Raw genomic sequence first — 18,581 nt, forward strand, 5'->3', positions numbered from 1 at the left:
ATGATATTCATGGACACAGGTGCAGGTGTGGCTCATTGTTTTAAAAAAAAAGTACCTCAAAAGCTATGGACATCATTCAAAGTATGGCTTCAACTAGTTACCAATGGCCATCAGAGATAGTTATGTTGAAGAAGGTGGCAGCTGCATCAAGCTCTGATCCTATGGAAACTGATTGAACGATCGGTTCGGTCCGGTCAGCTTGATTCTGCTTAACCCTAATTTTAGTGGATAGTTTTCATTTTTCCTATTTCTATTAGGATATTTTTAAAGTTCACTTATATTTATGGCATTCGAGGAGCCATGTCAGCTTTTCGGAGTTATAAAAAAATGAACGAAGAACGTAATTTAATAATTCATTATTTAAAAAAATATTTTTGATAATTCAAAATACTTAATAATATGAAAATAGTTTGAGATTTAAAATATTTATCTAAACTGAACTTAACTTTTTTATTAAAAGATTCTTGACTATATTATCGAATAGATTGACTATATGAAAAGTCTAATTCTTTTAGAAAGAACAAACCCCGTTATCTGAAAATAGAAAAAGTAGTGTAGCATATTTGAAAAAAACCCTAAAAATATTGATGAAGTTCAAAGTAGACAGTATAACTATATGTTATTGTACTCAAATTTGATGTTTACTTTTTATAATCGATAAGTTATATAATTAAATATTTTTATCTTTATTACTAGATATTTCTATTTTTTCGTTGATCAATTTATAATTCGAGTCAAAATTCCATTACACTGAGGCTGACATATCTCCTCAAAAGTTAATTTGGCAATAATAAGAAAACTTGTCATAATTTTACTCCCCATATCAGCTATTAGTATAACGCCATTTCACTTGAGACCATCTAAATCGACAATTAAATCGACCGTTGCTTCGCACACCCATACAAGAAGGCACGGTTTTGCAACCCTTGTTGCCACTACTACTCTAGCAGAGCCTACCCCTACTTCAGTTGTGGAACCACAGCTACAAGTACAGCCACAGTGTCTTGAGTCGTGACTACAACATGCTCGTTATCACACAGATAGTGAAAATTTTAATATTTCTTTTTTTTCTTCTTCTTTTTTTGTCAAACCAGCTTATGGTGAGATATATTAGCTCAATTGACTATAATTTTGACTCCGACAATAGCAAGATATTTGTAATGTTACTAATTTGCATGATACTTACAAGTGTCCTATTAAAATATGTGAGTGACATATATATATATATATATATATATATATATATATATATATATATATATATATGTGTGTGTGTGTGTGGTTTGCATGAAAGATCTTATCTTAATATAATTATTAATTCAAACTTAAAAGTGAACACGAAATCAAATTTCGAGCTATCTAAGACTACTCCCATTGGTGACTTTGTCACCAAAGTCATGGGAAAAGACAAAAACTTATAATTGTAAAATAAATCAAAAAAATATAATTTTGTATACATGACTTTTGGTTGGCTAGCCAACCTAATGTCATGAGAATGGCATCGCCATGTGGCACTCTTTTATTGGTGCCACTTAATTATATATTAATATATCTTTTAATTTTATACTATAAAATAGAAAAATAATTAGGTCATGTGAATGTCACTGATGGCAACAGAAACAAGATGAAAGTTGAGTTGTGTATTTTAAGAGAGAGAAATACATATTTTAATTGAGGGTTGGGTTGAGGAAAAGTCACTAATGGGGATAATCACTAATGGGGATAGTCTAATAATAATCATACTATTTTAATCTAGTATTTAAGTTATTTTTCAAAATTAAACACCGATAAAATGCAGCATATAAATAATTGTAGGTGTAGGGAAACCTGCAACACACATGAAATATTTGGGACCACAGAGAATTTGATTTGTCTAAATTTGTTAATTACTTGGGCCATACTCTCATAATCATATCAATAACTACCACCTAACGATATTTACTAGTTTTTACCAATATAAATACTCTTATGATTTAATACTGAAATTTATTACTTACGCCCTTATTTAAAAAAAAAAAAACTTAATATTATTAATATTCCAATAACTGCAACATGACACAAAAAAGGACAAAGAAAACAACTATGCGACGCGACAGGTAAAAATCAAAGATGTATAACGACATGTCAGGTTGCTTTATAATTAAATATAGGAAAATTACACATTTGTATCTTAATTTTGGGTCTTTTAACAAAAATAATCCGAACACCCAAAAAAAAAAAATACACAAGATTTCTTTTCTTTTTTTTACTATGAAAGAAAAAAAAATCCCGGAGTAGGAATGTTTTTCCTTTTTCTTTTTCAAGAGAATAAAATAATACTATGAAATTTGACCATGAGAATAGCACGACTGCACGAGGTAGTTAGAAATTAGACAAAGATGAAAAAGTAAATGAACAGTTTCCACATCAGCTGTCTTCCCATTCTCCATCACCTACCCCATTGATGACCTTCCACAAATGCTGTCTGAGCTCTGAAATCGAAAGTGATCGAAATTAGAAGCATACAAAAACTCGGTGTCGTGAAAGACACGAAGGATTAAACAAAATCCTCTTAAATTTGCATAGGAAATCAAACTACAATCTAACATAAAAGAGAAAAAAGAATAACACGAGAGAGAGAGAGAGAGAGAGCAAGGGAGCTCAATGGCACCTCCTCCAATTGCAGCAAAGGGAACCTCACGTCAGTTGGAGAGCAACTCCGATTGGCGGCGGCTGCAAAGGCGGCGAAAAGGTTGACTATTGACAGTAGGGATCGGCTCAATACCGTTTAGTTAGTATTACGACAACGTTTCATTGTGATGTGGCGTTACAAAAATAAGTTATTCTTTTATATTTGATGTGTGTACGTATTTCCGTTTCACCATCGTATCGACCTACTTTTCTTCAAGGTATCGAATATGGTCGGAAAATATACCAAAAATTAGGTATGGATTATACTGTATCGAAAATATCGTAAAATATAAAATTTAAAGTATATCGAATTTTTCGATAAAGTATGATATCATACCAAAGATTTTCGTTAAGGTAAAAATATAGATTTTTCAAATAACGAGATATATCAGTGTATATCGATATCACGGTAGTAAAGTTCTATAAATATCGTATTAAAGGTATATGCTAAAACAATGTATTATAGCATCATCGATATACAAATATGTATGTATCAGTGATATAGTATCATACCTTGTCTCGGTGTAGATGATTGCAGTATATATCGTGTATACCAAAAATTGCGGTATATACCATATCAAAATCTATATTTTTAAAATATATAATTATGTATATATTTTTTAAAGTATTGATTAATATTATGTAATGATATATATAATCTATAATGGGATCATTCATATAGTATAAAATACAGAGTTAATATACGATTATAGTTATGATTATAATTATAAAATAAATTGCAACTAATTTATATAACAATTGACAATGATATTTTATTTTGAGACGTCCCATAAGAGTGTGCATTTGTCATTTTTGGACACTACCTTATCACTAATTTCTTATTTTTTACTCTTATTTTATAATAAAGTGAATCACTTTTTCAACTCCCAATACATTCATCTAACATTTTATTAAAAGGGGTATTAGCATCTAAATACTCGAACTTTTTCTACCCCAACTTTAAAATCTGCCTATAAATACCTGAACTTTGAATTCATCCATGATTTTGCACCTGACGAATTTTTATCCCCAAATCGTTGACATGGAAATTGAATTGAGAGGAAAAGTTTGAAGTGCATAATGAAGCAGATAATTTTATTGTCAATGTGGAATCTAGAACATGTAATTGTATGATTTGGGGTGTCAATCTGGCGGTGATATCGTCAACGATTTAAAGGTAAAAACTAAAAATCCGTTGGGTGCAAAATCAAAAAGAATGCAAAGTTTAGGTATTTATAGGCAAATTTTAAAGTTAGAGTGCAAAACTTAAAAATGGGAAAAATTCGAGTATTTATAGGCCAATACCCCTTATAAAAAATTATGTCATCAAAAGTGATGCACACTCTTGTGGGACGGAGTGAGTATTAAAGAATGTATTTGCTTTATATATTGCATTAGTCAATAATTAAGATTATTGTTCTAAAATAAATTAGGTCTAACTTATAACATCAATGTAGTTTATTATATATAAATATAATATATGAATATAAAAGTATGAGACTATAAATATCATGAAACGATGTAAAAATTAATAATATATTATAAATATGTTATACAACTTAATATAATCAAATTATAGTATTTTTTATATTAATATTATCATATAGTTATAATATAATACTCACCTTATGTTTAGACCGTCGTGAGACAATTTAGTTTTACCCTACTGATGACAGTATCACAATAGTAATTCGACCTAGTACGAGAGGAACTGTTGATTCACACAATTGGTCATCGCGCTTGGTTGAAAAGCCAGTGGCGCAAAGCTACCGTGCGTTGGATTATGACTGAACGCCTCTAAGTCAGAATCCCAGCTAGAAGCGATGCATATGCCGGCCGTTCGCTTGCCGACCCGCAGTAGGGGCCTTCGGGCCCCCAAGGGCACGTGTTGTAGGCCAAGCCCTCGTGGTGGAATAACCACGTTGGCCGCCTTGAAGTACAATTTTCATCGAGCGGCGGTTAGAATCCTTTGCAGACGACTTAAATATACGACGATGTATTGTAAACGGCAGAGTGGCCTTGCTGCCACGATCCGCTGAGATTCAGCCCTTTGTCGTTTCGATTCGTCCCTCCCCCTTTTATTTTTTCACCACATGACGCTATGGGGCTTTCTCTCCATTTGGGTGCTTCAAAAAGTTGAAAAAATAAAACAAGTGTTGGGGAATAACACAAGTGTAGGAGGATCGTGTGTCGAGCGCGAGCTGCCTTGAACACGCGCGGTGCGGGAGCCGTGTGCCATAGGTGCGCGCGATGCCCGTCGGGCGCGCCTGATGCCTGTCGGGAACCCGGTGCTCGTCGGGAGCGCGCGAGCTCCGTCGGGAACCCGATGCACGTCTGGCACGCGCAAGCCCCGTCGGGTACAGGGTGCCTCAAGCGCTCGCGAGCCCCGTTGGGCGACGTGTGCCTACGAGGCGAGGATCGTCGGGCACTTTGTGCCTACGGCACGCGATATTGCCTCCATTTTCACCTTATGTGAGTAACATAATTATATTGTATACTCTATAGCTAATATTATTGTTCTAAAATAAATTATATCTAACTTATAACATAAATATAATTTATTACTAATATTTAAATATACAAGTAGTAAACACTATAAATATAATCAAATGATATAAAATGAAAACAAATATAATATATAGATTATACAATTTAATATAATCAAATTATAGTATTATTTATATTAATATTATAACATAATTATAATATAATAATCACCTTATGTGAATTACATAGTTATATTGTATAGGCTTGTATTTTGAAATTGCTTAGATGTGAAAAAAAAACTACAAAGTTTATGTTATTGTGTTTAAGTTTTATTGACGAGACTTCAAATGTGGATAATGTTTATTTTTTTGTTAATTTGTGATATATTTTAATTATTATTATGTTATAATATTTATTAGATGTTATTTATCTAATAAACATATTAAAAATAAATAAATTATTGGTATATTGTACTGATTTTTTTTTTGTTATCAATTTTAGTATATTGGTTATTTTGGTATATTGTGAAAGTGTGGTATACCGAAACAAAGTGATAACACTCATGTTTCCATGGTTTTTAGTGTTCATATGATGTCAATTTTATAGGAAATTGAGTGTTGGATGATTGTTTTGTAGTTATATTGTTTTATCTTGTGAAATATGATACTTGCTCGAACTTTAATGGAATTTACAGGAATCTTGAGATCGAATTTGAAAAAATGGTCTGAAATAGAAGTTGTAGTTCGTCACAAGATGAGTTCGTGAGCGCAAATAGATTACAAATCAGAGTTCGGACGAGGAAGATATGGCTGAAACAAAAATATCGCGCGTAGTAGTCCAGAAACGGCGACCGGTAGAGTAGGTCGCCGAATTTGGCTCTTTTTGTGAAGGAAAACGACGAGCAAAACGGCGGTCGCCGAGTTGCCCGCCGAATTTTCTGTCTTGTTTTCATGCTTTGCTCTGGAGAAACGGCGCCCGCCGTTTTGTGGGTTTTTTTAGCACGATTTCGGCTACCTAAACGGCGGTCGTCGTTCGGGTCGTCGTTTTGTCCGTATTTTTTAGGTTTTTGCATTTTTTATCAGTTATTTTAGAGCTCTGCACTGTATTTTTCTCATGTGTCTATATATATATAGGGCTCATTACTGACCTATTTAGGGGTCCAGACTTCATATTTCAGTTTCATAGCTTTTACTCTTTATTGTTTTTTAGTTTTGAACGCTTGGATTGAATTTCTGCAAGGATTGAAGATTCAAGCTGTCACATTCGTTTTATTTCGGGTTTTATATAATTCAGTTTTTATATTGCTTTTGATTTATTTTGCTATATCTGGCTAGTTCTTTTATATGAACCTAGGGTTTGTACATAGTTGATTAAATATGTGTGGTTGATTTATTGATATCAATTTTCCCTCCAGCTTGTGATTCATGATTCCTAGTACTTGTTTTCTTGTGAATTATCTGGCCAATAATTTACATGTCTAGCTGTTCAGTTTGAGTCTTGAATGTGATAATTGTTCAGGCGATTCAGGAATGCATGATATAGTTTTGCCTTGAGTCTTGAATGCAATAGGTGGGCTATAGGAAGCTATTCTTTGTGTGCTATTTGGAGTTAATTTATTCATTTGAGTCTTGAATACGATAAGGGTTTATTAATCTACTTTCATAGTTGTTCATTAGAGAAGATTATGAATAGTGTTGTGATCTTTCATCAGGGCTGGATTAAAATTGGTAATTGAATCAATAGATTGAATGCATGTGTTTGATTAGCGATAGTACATCCCTAGGGTCAGAGTCTTTTATAATTTGATTTGTTCTCCGGTTTTATTTGCATAATTTTGATTTTAGTTTTATTTCATCCATAATATTTGAGTTTGTCTGGATATTGTTAGAGTTTTATTAGGATTACTTAGAGTAATTTCGTTTATCATTCCTTGTGGATACGATATCTGCTTACTGTTTATTTGCTACAACTACACTGTGTTAGTTGCAGTTTTTGTTGCTAAGAAAATAGTGATCCCAAAGATACAGTAAATGTATGAGATTTCTTTATCTCGTAATTAAGGTATACCAGACCAAATGTAAGACGAATGTATGAGATTTCTCCATATAAAAAATAAAGATATAAGGTATGACGAATTTAGAAAGATATATCGCACCGTACCACCCTTAGTATCGACTTGTTAATATTTTTTGAAAAAAGGTTGTCTAGAATTGTATGCGATTGATGATATTTTCATCAAAACATCCTAAGCTTAAATAGAAATACATATATTTTCTCATATATTTTATGATATAGTTTCTAAATACACAAAATTTTACACAAAACTTGAAATCCTAAGTTTAATTACATGAGCTTTTATTTTTTTTCTTTCATATATACAACAAATATTTTCAACAAATAAATATTGAGATGAAAATCGAAAAGTCTTCTTAATGTAATTTGATATTAGAAAGATTACACTATAATAACACAAAAAATTCATTAACAAATCAACAAGAAGTGTGACATGCAGCCCTAGACTGCATGTCCCACTTATTGTTGATTTATTTATGTATTTTTGTATTCTTGTAGTGTAATTAACCTACTATCTAATTACGTGACTTCCATTTAAGTCACGTAAACAATTCCAACTTTCACCTTAATATTTATTCGTTGAAAATATTTATCACGTGCAAAGTCGAAAGAAAACAAAATGAAAATGTATATTTAGAAGCACAATTTTAAGCTCATGTGCAAAATCAAAAATATATGAATACTTATATATTTAGACATCGTTACCCCTATTATTATTATTATTATTATTATTATTATTATTATTATTATTATTATTATTATTATTATTATATGCCTGCGTAGAGTGAGTAAGTGGAAAGGATATGTTTAAAGACATGAATTTTTTTTTTTTGGTTTTTTTTTTGTCTTGAGAGAGAGAGATAAAAGTTATTTGAACTCTTCCGTTTATATTGGAATCCCGATTAAACTGAAATCCAAGATTGTATTCATTAGGATAATTCTAAAGTTAATTGCAATGTTATCAATAAATATTGATTGGAAAACTCAATTATCTTTTAATCATTTAGGATACAAACTATATGAATTGAACCTAGTCGTTATTAATCAAAGACCGTAAAAACTAAAACAAATACGTAATAAATATATTCGATCGTAATTTGGTTTTAATTCGATCGTAATTTGGTTTTATTTGATTGTTAGAACTGCAAAGAGACCAAAAAATTAGATTGTTAAAAACGGTGGTTGCATGCGTGTTTTCTTTATCTAATATATCCAGTTTAGGTATATATCTAACAAATATATTTTCTATTCTTGTCCATGGACATAAGTAAATAAATAAAAAATCAATATTACATATTAGAACACTACTTCCTATGAAAGATAGTAACTGATAAGCAACAATTTTTTAGCTAGGACCCTTAGAAATTGAAGTTGTCCATCATCTGTTAATTACATGGGCCCACACTCTCGTAAACAAATCACCACCTAACCAAATTTACTAGTCCTGTACCACAAAATAACTCTTACAACTTAAATATGAAGAGAAAAAGTAATTGGGTATCGTACTAACAAAACTCTTGCAACCTAATATCGTTGATATAAATATAACTCAACAACAATATGACTGACAAAATATAAAAATATTAAATTACTATCCTTAGATGGAAAAGCATCTGACTCATATTAATTAGAACCCCTATTTGAATGTCTAATTATTACTAAATATAAAGACAGTTGTTTATGATTAAGCATGTAATGCTTGTTTAGTAAATGTACTGGTTAGAAATTTTAGAACTTTTGCTGTAAATTATTGCCTAGTTCCTCCATATTATATTTTAAGGTTACTTGCCAAATAAATCACGATCTTTTGTAATTTTACAAGACTTTTGAAACATTTTTGTTAACATTAGTATCTTTTGATATAAAAATAAATTAAAAAAATCAAAAATCCAATATTTTTAATAGCAAAACAACGTCATTTCAAATTTTCATTGATAATATTACTAACATCGCATCATCGACAAATTCCATTAAAGAAAATCAAGGATGATGAATTAATTTACTATCAAAATAATTTCAAAATCATTTTGAATTTACAAAAATCATTGAAATATCGTGATTATTAGACCATTATCACCTTTACTTTATAACTATACTAGTGTACCACCCGGCTATGCGCGGTCATTATGATTTAAACTCACGTAAATTATGTATAAGCTTTATAATTATTATTACTCTCGTTTCAATTTGATATACCATAATTTTTTATTTGGATGTTTCTATTCAACATGTGACTTTCTAAAATGAAAAATAAATACATAATAGAGGATTCAAATCACGGGTGATATCTATTCTGATGGAGGAAGTTAAAAAATGCATACGTAAATTTGCAAAATATCTTAGTGTACTACTATTTAAAATTAAAAAACTAATATAAAAATGAAAAATGAGAATCCCTTATGCATGTGGTTTAATTGAATGAAGTCCTAAAATTATTTAGCTATTGCAGTTACACCAAGTAGATTATTATAATTGCAATACACGTTATATACATTAATGAATCAAAATGTTCTGGAATTAACAATTATGGCTCCAGATTGTACAATAAATACAATTATTGCTGTTAATTTTTTTGAGATATATACACGATAAATACAATTACATGTATTTATATACAGTGATTTGTTTAAAGGAACAAATAGGAATATGTAGGTGGGGAATAAGTGGTGCAGTTTCTTTAATTGGCACGTACTGGAATTAATACATTTGGAATCTCAAGATGAGCCAACAGCAAATTCTTGTACAAAAATCAAACAAATGAAAAAACAGCTTTTAGGCCACTTTAGCACTGAGAGCCTCTATAACAAAAATACTACTAATAGACAAAGATTTTAGGCTCTTTATAACAAAAAATACTAATAGACAGATTTTAATTGAAAATGCGTGTTTTTTTTTTTTTACTTTACTCCATCCGACCACTAAAAATATGACACTTTTGGTGGATACAAATTTTCATAAAATAGATGGTGAGTTTTATGTAGTGGAGAAAGGGTCTCACAATTATATAAAATGAGTGGTTGAGATTGAATTAAGAATAATTTGTATATATGGGACCATATTGTAAAAAGGAAATTCATAATTTTAATGAACACCAAAAATAATAAAAATGCCATGATTTTTATGGACGGAGGAAGTATAATCTTTTAGCTCTTTTATTATAAATAGAACCGTAACTTTCACTGTTTTAAAAAAGATGACTATATGTTACAGAATTTGAAAATGATAACTATATATTACAGAATTTGAAAATGAGGACTATAGCTTCCATTTTTTTACATTTACACCCCTGTTTCGGACCGTGATGGAAGATATAGTCCCCACTTTGATGTGTTAAATAAGAGTGTAAATGTAAAAATAGAAGCTATAGTGCTTATTTTCAAATTTAGTAATATAAAGTCCTCATTTTCAAATTCCATAATATATAGTCCTCTTTTTGAAAAACACTAAAAGTTACGGTCCTATTTTAACAATTAGCTCCAATAAACTAATATAAAGGAGTGTTGGAAATGTTGGAAATATGAATATATATATATATATACATGGGTGGGCTACCGTGAGAACACAACTTAAAATAAGAAATAAAAGCAATTTTTAATGTATGAATTTTATGTAGAACACGTATGAATTCGCTGTATAAAGGTATGAATTGTGAAAAATAAATTTTTGCTACCTTTGAGATTCAAACTCAGGACCATAAATTCATCCAACAGGGTTACAAATCAACCGTAGATCTTGATGATCTAAGGACTGAAAATGATTCTTATTTTATATCTTGAGAAGTTTAATTAAATATTGAGAGATGGAGAATGAATCTCGTATCGGTCTGAATAAGTCTAATTTTACTGAACAGACATTTCGTATAGGTTCAAATCCTAAAGATGACGTGTTTTATGAATATATATCTATTCATACAGTCTCTTAATTTATTTGATAAAATTATTGACTTATTCAAAACGGTCAATAGAGAATTCTCGATTAATCCCAGCTATATATATGTGGAAGAATTAATTAATTTGGAGGAAATGTGATTTGTGCACAGTGTGAGTGGACGTGTGTGTGTGTGGGAGAGAAGAATTTAAGTGGGAGGATTTTATTTTTCTAACTCAACTCCTTTTTCTGTTCACTTCACATCACTAATTCGTGCAAAACATATAGAGTATATAATGTTCAATGTCGGCTAGTTTTTATCAACCGACTTTAATCTGTGGTTAAAATTAGTTACTCTAGCTAATTCTATTTCTAGACAATTCTTTTTTCTACTTTCTTAATTTCTTATTTCTAAATTTTCCTATTTTTTTCTTTTTTATTTCGTTACTATTCTAAATATTTCTTAACAAAATATCTACTACAAAATCAAGTTTAATTACTAATTTATTTCAACAGGAAATGGCCTAAGAACTTAAATAACACGCTTATCTTTAGTATGTATATATATATATATATATACATATATATAGAGATCCAAGTAAAATTATTTTTAGCCCTTCGATCATCAAGATGATGATTTATGGTGAATACATTATTTTATTTGGATGAATGCATCAAATGAGTTCAAATCTTAGGGGAACGAAAATTTTATATTTTCGAGTATATTAATTTTAACCATGGATGCATTAATTATAATAATTCTTAGATTCTGGTAAAAAAAATATAATTTTCACTAGAACTACACCCTATATATATTATATCACTTCCTCCGAAAAAATAAGTACTATATTGACACAGCAAACGCCAATTTTGGGTAAACAGGACAACAAAAATATATTTTTTGGTTTCTTGGTTTTCTCATATAGAGTAAATATTATAAATAAAGTAACATATGAAATAAAATTTTACATAAAAATATATACTTAATTATTTTTAATTAGATAGCTATTTTAGGATTTGATAGATGCCATTAATTAACTTGGATAAAAACCTCGTTTTATTATGTGATATATATGTGTTCGTGCACAAAAACAATGACTATAGCATCAAGACAAACACGAATTGTAAATATAACGAAATTAGAAAGTATTAAACTAAATATTAGTATATCCAAAATGTAGCATAAAATAATTGGAGATGTTGCGAATCATGAAACCGATGTGTGATACTTATGACAGTTTAGAAATTTGATTTGTATTTTTTTTTATAAATTAATAAATAATTAATTAAATTTAAAGACGTATTACAGTGAATTCGAATTCAAAACATTTGACCTTAAGTATTAACCATTTTACCGCCTGTCCAACATACATATACTTGATTTGTCTACTTTGCTAATTACTATTGTCATACACATGAAATCACCACCCAAGATTATTTAATTACTAGTTTTTGTTGTTTGTACCAATATAAATACTCTTGCGATCGATTTGTTATCAAAATTTGTTAGTGTCACCCCTAGCACAACATTTAAAAGTTTGGCCTCGTTTTGTAGCAATTAATGAAGTACGTACCTGATGATTTTTTAATTTATTGCATTTAAAATTCTTCAAAAATATTCGGAGATTCAAAGTTTGAAATTTGGGGAAGTTTCAATTGCAAAAAAAAAAAAAAGTTAAAAGGTTTAGATATTAATTTATTTGCCACATTTTAAAAGTCAAGTAAAACTTACACATATATTAATTAAATTAAAAAAATAAAAAAAAATTAAATCAAACTTTGTGATTTTAAACAACAATTATCTCGCGAAAAGAAAAGGACAGTTAAAATCCAAGTTGTAAGTTGGTTTATATATAGAGTGGATTTTGAAAATAGTCTATTTGTTTTAGTAAAATTAAAAATGGTAAATGACATTTTCTGTCCCATCGTTTGGCCGAATTATCGATTGTGTCCCAACTTTTCGATAATATTTAATTGGTACCCAACCTATCAATATTTTTTTAATTATGTCCCGTAAAAAATTTTCGACGCCCGAAAGTTGACGTGGAACACCAGAAATTTATTACGTAGAATTATTAATCCACTTGGAATTGCCGCTTTTATTATATTTTAATAAAAAAAAATTAACATAATCCACATCACCCTCCTCTCTAGCTATCTACCCCTTCTTCTCCACCTTAGACTCCCTCCTTTCCGCCACCGACATCGCCGCCGATCTCGCCTCCCGTTTATCCCTCACCGCCTCTCAATCCCCCTTTCCTCTTCCCCTAACAGAAAGCAAAATCCTAAAGAAATTCAAACCTCACTTCATTCGATGGGAAATAATTTTATCGGAGAAATCTTCTCTCTCCAATCTCTCAAATCTCACTTCATTCGATGTCTCCTACAACAATTTGTCCAGCGCCGTTCCATCTTTTCTATCAAAGAAATTCGACTCCACCTCCTTCGCCAGCAACATCTAGCTCTGTGGCTACACTACCTCAACACCGTGCCCATCACCTGAACCCTCATCTCCGCCGCAACCGCAGCCGAAGCGCCACCGCCGAGAGCTCAGCACCAAGGATATAATACTGATTGCAGCTGGAGCCCTTCTGCTAGTTTTACTAATCCTCTGCTGCGTGTTGCTCTACTGCTTGATCGGAAAGAAGACATCTTAAACTCAGTCCATCTCCTCCAATCCTTACTTTCTTCCCTCTCTCCGCCGCCACCGTCGATCTCCCTGTCCTCAACCGAGTCCTCCACCTCGCCTCTCTCCCCATTTACATACTCATCACCACCTACACCAGATTCTCCCTCATGGCCTCTCTCCCTCAGTCAAGGTTCTGCACCGGAATAGAGTGGATTACATTCTCCCAATCGAGCTGATAGCGCTGTTTGAGATATCAGAAACCCTAATGGAGGGGTAGGAAGAGAGGGGGGATGATGTGGATTATGTTAATGTTTTTTAAAATATAATAAATCTGGCAACTCCAAGTGGATTAATAAGTCCACGTAATCTAACTCCGGCGTTCCACATCAATTTTCGAACGCCGAAAAATTTTTGCAGGACACAATTTAAAAAATATTGATAGGTTGAGTACCAATTAGATATTATCAAAAAGTTGGGATATAATCGATAATTCAGCCAAACGATGCCAAACGATGGGACATAAAGTGACATTTATCCAATTAAAAATTGTCCACTAAGATAAAAAAAATTAAAAAATGGTCACTGCTACCATTTTACCCTTTAAACATCACCCCTTTAAAAATTCGCGCATTTCACAACCAATCGAATTCAAAACCAGAATTTAATTCACAATCAGAATTTTTTGGTTGTGAATTCACAACCAGTCGAATTCACAATCAAAATTTAATTCACAAACAAAATTTTTTTGTTTTGAATTCACAACCAATTTTTTTTGTTGTGAATTCACAACCAGTCGAATTCACAACTAGAATTTATTTTGAATGTGAATTTGAGTTTTTAAAGTTTGAATTCACAACTAAAACTAAGTTGTGAATTCATAGATCTGATTGTGAATTCATAAATGTGGTTGTGAATTCATATATTTGGTTGTGAATTAAGAACATTAAGTTGTGAATTCATAAATCTGGTTGTGATTCAAGAACATTAAATTATGAATTCATAGATCTAATTGTAAATTAAAAAACGGTGGGGAAGTAATTTTAAAAAAATTGGCTTGGGCGGGGGGTGGGGGTGGTGTTGGGGGGAGGGGTAAAAAAAATGAAAATTTGGCTTGGGGGTGGGTGGGGGTGGCCCGGGTCGGGGTAGGGGGCAGTAATATTTTTATTTTTTTTATTGCTTTGGGATGATCAGTGACTAAATTTTTATATTTTAATGTTAGGGGTAATTTTATACTTTTCTCAAAAATTGGCCATTTTTTAATATTTTTATTTCATAGGCTAGATTTTAATTTTACAATATGAAAGTGACCATTTTTTAATATATTTATTTCATAGGCTAGATTTTAATTTTACAATATAAAAGTGGACACTTCTATATAATACTCTTATATATATATATATATATATATATAGGAAAATATATATTTGCCCCTAACATTCGGGCAATAAACAACTTATATACAAACAAAAGTTTTGTGACATGGATTGCTTCACGCTAGTTCAGTTCAATCAGATTTTAATTTAAAAATACAATATTAGATCCAAATAAAGTTTTCCATGTCAGCTCCTCCTTTCACAACTTCATCACCACCACCCAACCTTCCAAATGTCGTGTGAGAACTCTGAAAATAGAAGTGGTCGAAATTACAAGTACAAAAGATTACGTAAATTATATGTCGAGACAAAATCACTATCGCATTTGGAAGGTAGAAATATAACAACTTTTTTTCCGTTTTTATCCCAAACAAAGTTTTGTAACATGAAATATCGTAACTATGCCATACGATCATGGCAATCACATTACACTATAGTATATATATATATATACATCGTAACCACCCGAAATGAAATTAAAAACGATTGGTCCCCAAAAATCAAAATATACCTATATGTATCTATATTCCTATCCAACATACATGCTTTCTTTTTATCTAGCTTTTCTTCGACCCTGACATTACAAGACAACTATTTTTAATCGAACACCTACATATCGCTATATCATCCATTTTTCCTCGATCGTATTCTTTTAAACCACATAAAAAGGAAAAAAAAAACAGTTATATATATATATATATATATATATATATATATAATATATATATATATTAATATATAAATGAAACACTCGAAAATCCAGCTTTTCATTTCCATTGGAAAGTAAATTGCAATAGTAGCAATAAACACGTTCATACCAAATCCTATAAACACAGTATTCATGAGCATTAAATTGTATGATCGTTATATAAATTCTACGACTGCATAGAGCTAGAAACTCACATCCATCTAGCTAAACCTCCATCAACTCCACCTCGCTCTAGTCTAGATTACTTGAACACTTCCACCAAAAACCAAAAAAAAAGAAAAAGAAAAGAAAAAAGAAAAAACAAGAAAAACATGGGCAGGTCCCCATGCTGCGATAAGGTAGGCTTGAAGAAAGGGCCGTGGACGCCTGAAGAAGATCAGAAGCTTCTAGCGTATATCCAAGAACATGGCCACGGCAGCTGGCGTGCCCTCCCTCCAAAAGCTGGTATATATATGTGCATTTAATTTTATTTTCTAAATATAATTTTAGATAGCATGCATGCATATGCAGGTGATTCATATATGTATGTATAATGATATGATGAGGTTGTTTTTGGAGGTACAGGGCTTCAGAGATGTGGGAAAAGCTGCAGATTGCGGTGGACGAATTATTTGAGGCCAGATATTAAGAGGGGGAAGTTCAGTTTACAAGAAGAGCAGACCATCATTCAGCTCCACGCCCTTCTAGGAAACAGGTGATTAAAATATCACTTGATTCATCATCATCCAATTTGATTATTGAATATGATGCTGTGCATTTTTGGCAAGAAAAAACAAACCCACAAAAAAAAGGAAATCTAGTGAATTAAATTGGGCACAGATTAATTCCCTGGCAGTTAGTAGGGCCTAGATAGTTTATCAGTAAGGAGCAACATAAATGTGTGTCCATGTGTGAGAAGTAATTGATAAGGGGTACAACACTTAAATTAAGCGTAACGTCACCCTCCAAATAATATTTCACTCTTATATATCAATCATGCTACAAAAATGGATTTAGCTCCTCACGTCTCTTTCATATTCATGGGGCCCACCCCGTTTTAGTTGTTCCTTAATCTTAATTTGATTGAAATTTTGATGTTGTAGGTGGTCGGCCATAGCGAGCCACTTACCCAAGAGGACAGACAACGAGATCAAGAACTACTGGAACACTCACTTGAAAAAACGGCTGGTCAAAATGGGCATCGATCCCACCACTCACAAACCCAAGAACCACGCCCTCGGCTGCAGCCAGCCCAAGGAGATAGCCAACTTGAGCCACATGGCTCAATGGGAGAGCGCCCGCCTCGAAGCCGAGGCGCGGATCGTGCGCGAGTCCAAGCAGCTCGTCTCCAACTCCTACGGCTCTCAATTGATCAACGCCGCGCCGCCGCCCGCCGCGCGGCCCCCCTGCCTCGACATACTCAAAGTGTGGCAAGCCACGTGGACCAGGAGAAAAGACGTGGTCCCGGCGCCGGCCACCCTCTTCGCCTCCGCCGGCAACCTCGAGTCCCCCACGTCCATACTCAACTTCTCCGACAACGGATTGATCAGCGACGCCATCAGTTACGTCGGGAAGGCCTATCAAGACGAACAAAACAAGGGCATAGCAGTGCTGGGGAATTCCATGCAGCTGCATGATCAAGTCACGGTGACAGACCCTAATTCCGCAACCAATTACACTGATTCCTTAAGGTTTCCGAGCTTCTTGGATGGCTTCGGAGATGTTCATGGCTCCGGACAAGCCGACAGCGTAGTGTTCGAGGATAATAAGGTTAACTACTGGAGCAATATTCTGAACGTGGTGAATTCGCCTATGGGTTCCCCCGTTTTCTAGGTGGATATCTTGTGCTGTTTAGTTCTACCTGCTTCAGTGCTACGTTAGCTAGGGTTTTAGTCGTCTAATTAATATAGTTCCTGCGTGTGTCTTCATTAATTATATGATATGATGCGTCTTCAGATTTAGATCATCTGAATTTGATCGATAATGTCGTCCAATTAAGACGGGTTAACAATGTTGGACTAGCCAAGTTTTTTTTTTTTTTTTTTTGTTACGATCGAGTGTGTTTAATTTCTTGATTAAGTGTGGATCATCAAATTAATGTAAGAATAAAAGTTCAAAAAACTATAGTTTATTTATTATTGTAATCATTTCGCTACGCAGCAGGTATCAGACCCTTTACAATTTTAAATGCGTATCCTTATTTAATTTTTGCCAGATTCGTGGTCCATTGATATAGATTGATCAAACATGATGTCAGAATCTTTTTATCTAAAATTAAACTAAAGAAAACAAATACTACTACAAAGCCTTCATTAATTCCAAATTTGCAGTATAAGTCGAACGAACAAAAGCATTCTATGCTAATCCGTTGAATTTTGCTAACAAAATCGAAAAGTATATTGTATATATATGTATATTAAAAATGTTTTATGTATATATAAACCCTCGTCTCTTTTCTCCATAAATTATTACATTCTCTGCGTGGGTTTTTCAATATGTATATTACACATTTTTATTCGGAAAGATCAAAAAGTTTCCCGATGAAGCGAAGCAAAAACTCAGTCTGATTATTTCGCATAAATATACGACTCTGGAAATTGAGTTTTAAATTAATGTAAGTAGAGATGGTGTTTTTACAGTATCGATTTTGGGATTCCTCGTGAATCACGAGCGAGAGAGAGTATTGAGTGCTTAATTACTAATTACTATATATAGAAGATCGTGTAACCAACATCACTACACACAAAATATATAACTAGTAGGATTTGATTGATCTATTATTGTGGCTACCACA

The 18,581-nt window shown here is 32.2% G+C and overlaps 1 protein-coding gene and 1 long non-coding RNA gene across 2 annotated transcripts; one reads left to right on the forward strand and one right to left on the reverse strand.

Annotated features, from left to right (window-relative positions):
* Positions 1-2,112: 2,112 nt before the first annotated feature.
* On the reverse strand, positions 2,113-2,802 carry LOC130995842 (uncharacterized). Its single transcript, XR_009092292.1, has 2 exons — positions 2,651-2,802; positions 2,113-2,471 (listed from the first exon to the last, which is right to left on the reverse strand). It is a non-coding gene; the product is annotated as an uncharacterized LOC130995842 (long non-coding RNA).
* Positions 2,803-15,912: 13,110 nt separating this feature from the next.
* LOC130995806 (transcription factor MYB106-like) lies at positions 15,913-17,925 on the forward strand. Its single transcript, XM_057921235.1, has 3 exons — positions 15,913-16,252; positions 16,373-16,502; positions 16,891-17,925. The coding sequence occupies exons 1-3, from the start codon at positions 16,120-16,122 to the stop codon at positions 17,618-17,620; spliced, it is 993 nt and encodes a 330-aa protein (XP_057777218.1). The 5' UTR covers positions 15,913-16,119; the 3' UTR covers positions 17,621-17,925.
* Positions 17,926-18,581: the final 656 nt, after the last annotated feature.

The sequence above is a fragment of the Salvia miltiorrhiza genome, chromosome 7 (assembly GCF_028751815.1).
Source record: "Salvia miltiorrhiza cultivar Shanhuang (shh) chromosome 7, IMPLAD_Smil_shh, whole genome shotgun sequence".
Lineage (NCBI taxonomy): Eukaryota > Viridiplantae > Streptophyta > Magnoliopsida > Lamiales > Lamiaceae > Salvia > Salvia miltiorrhiza.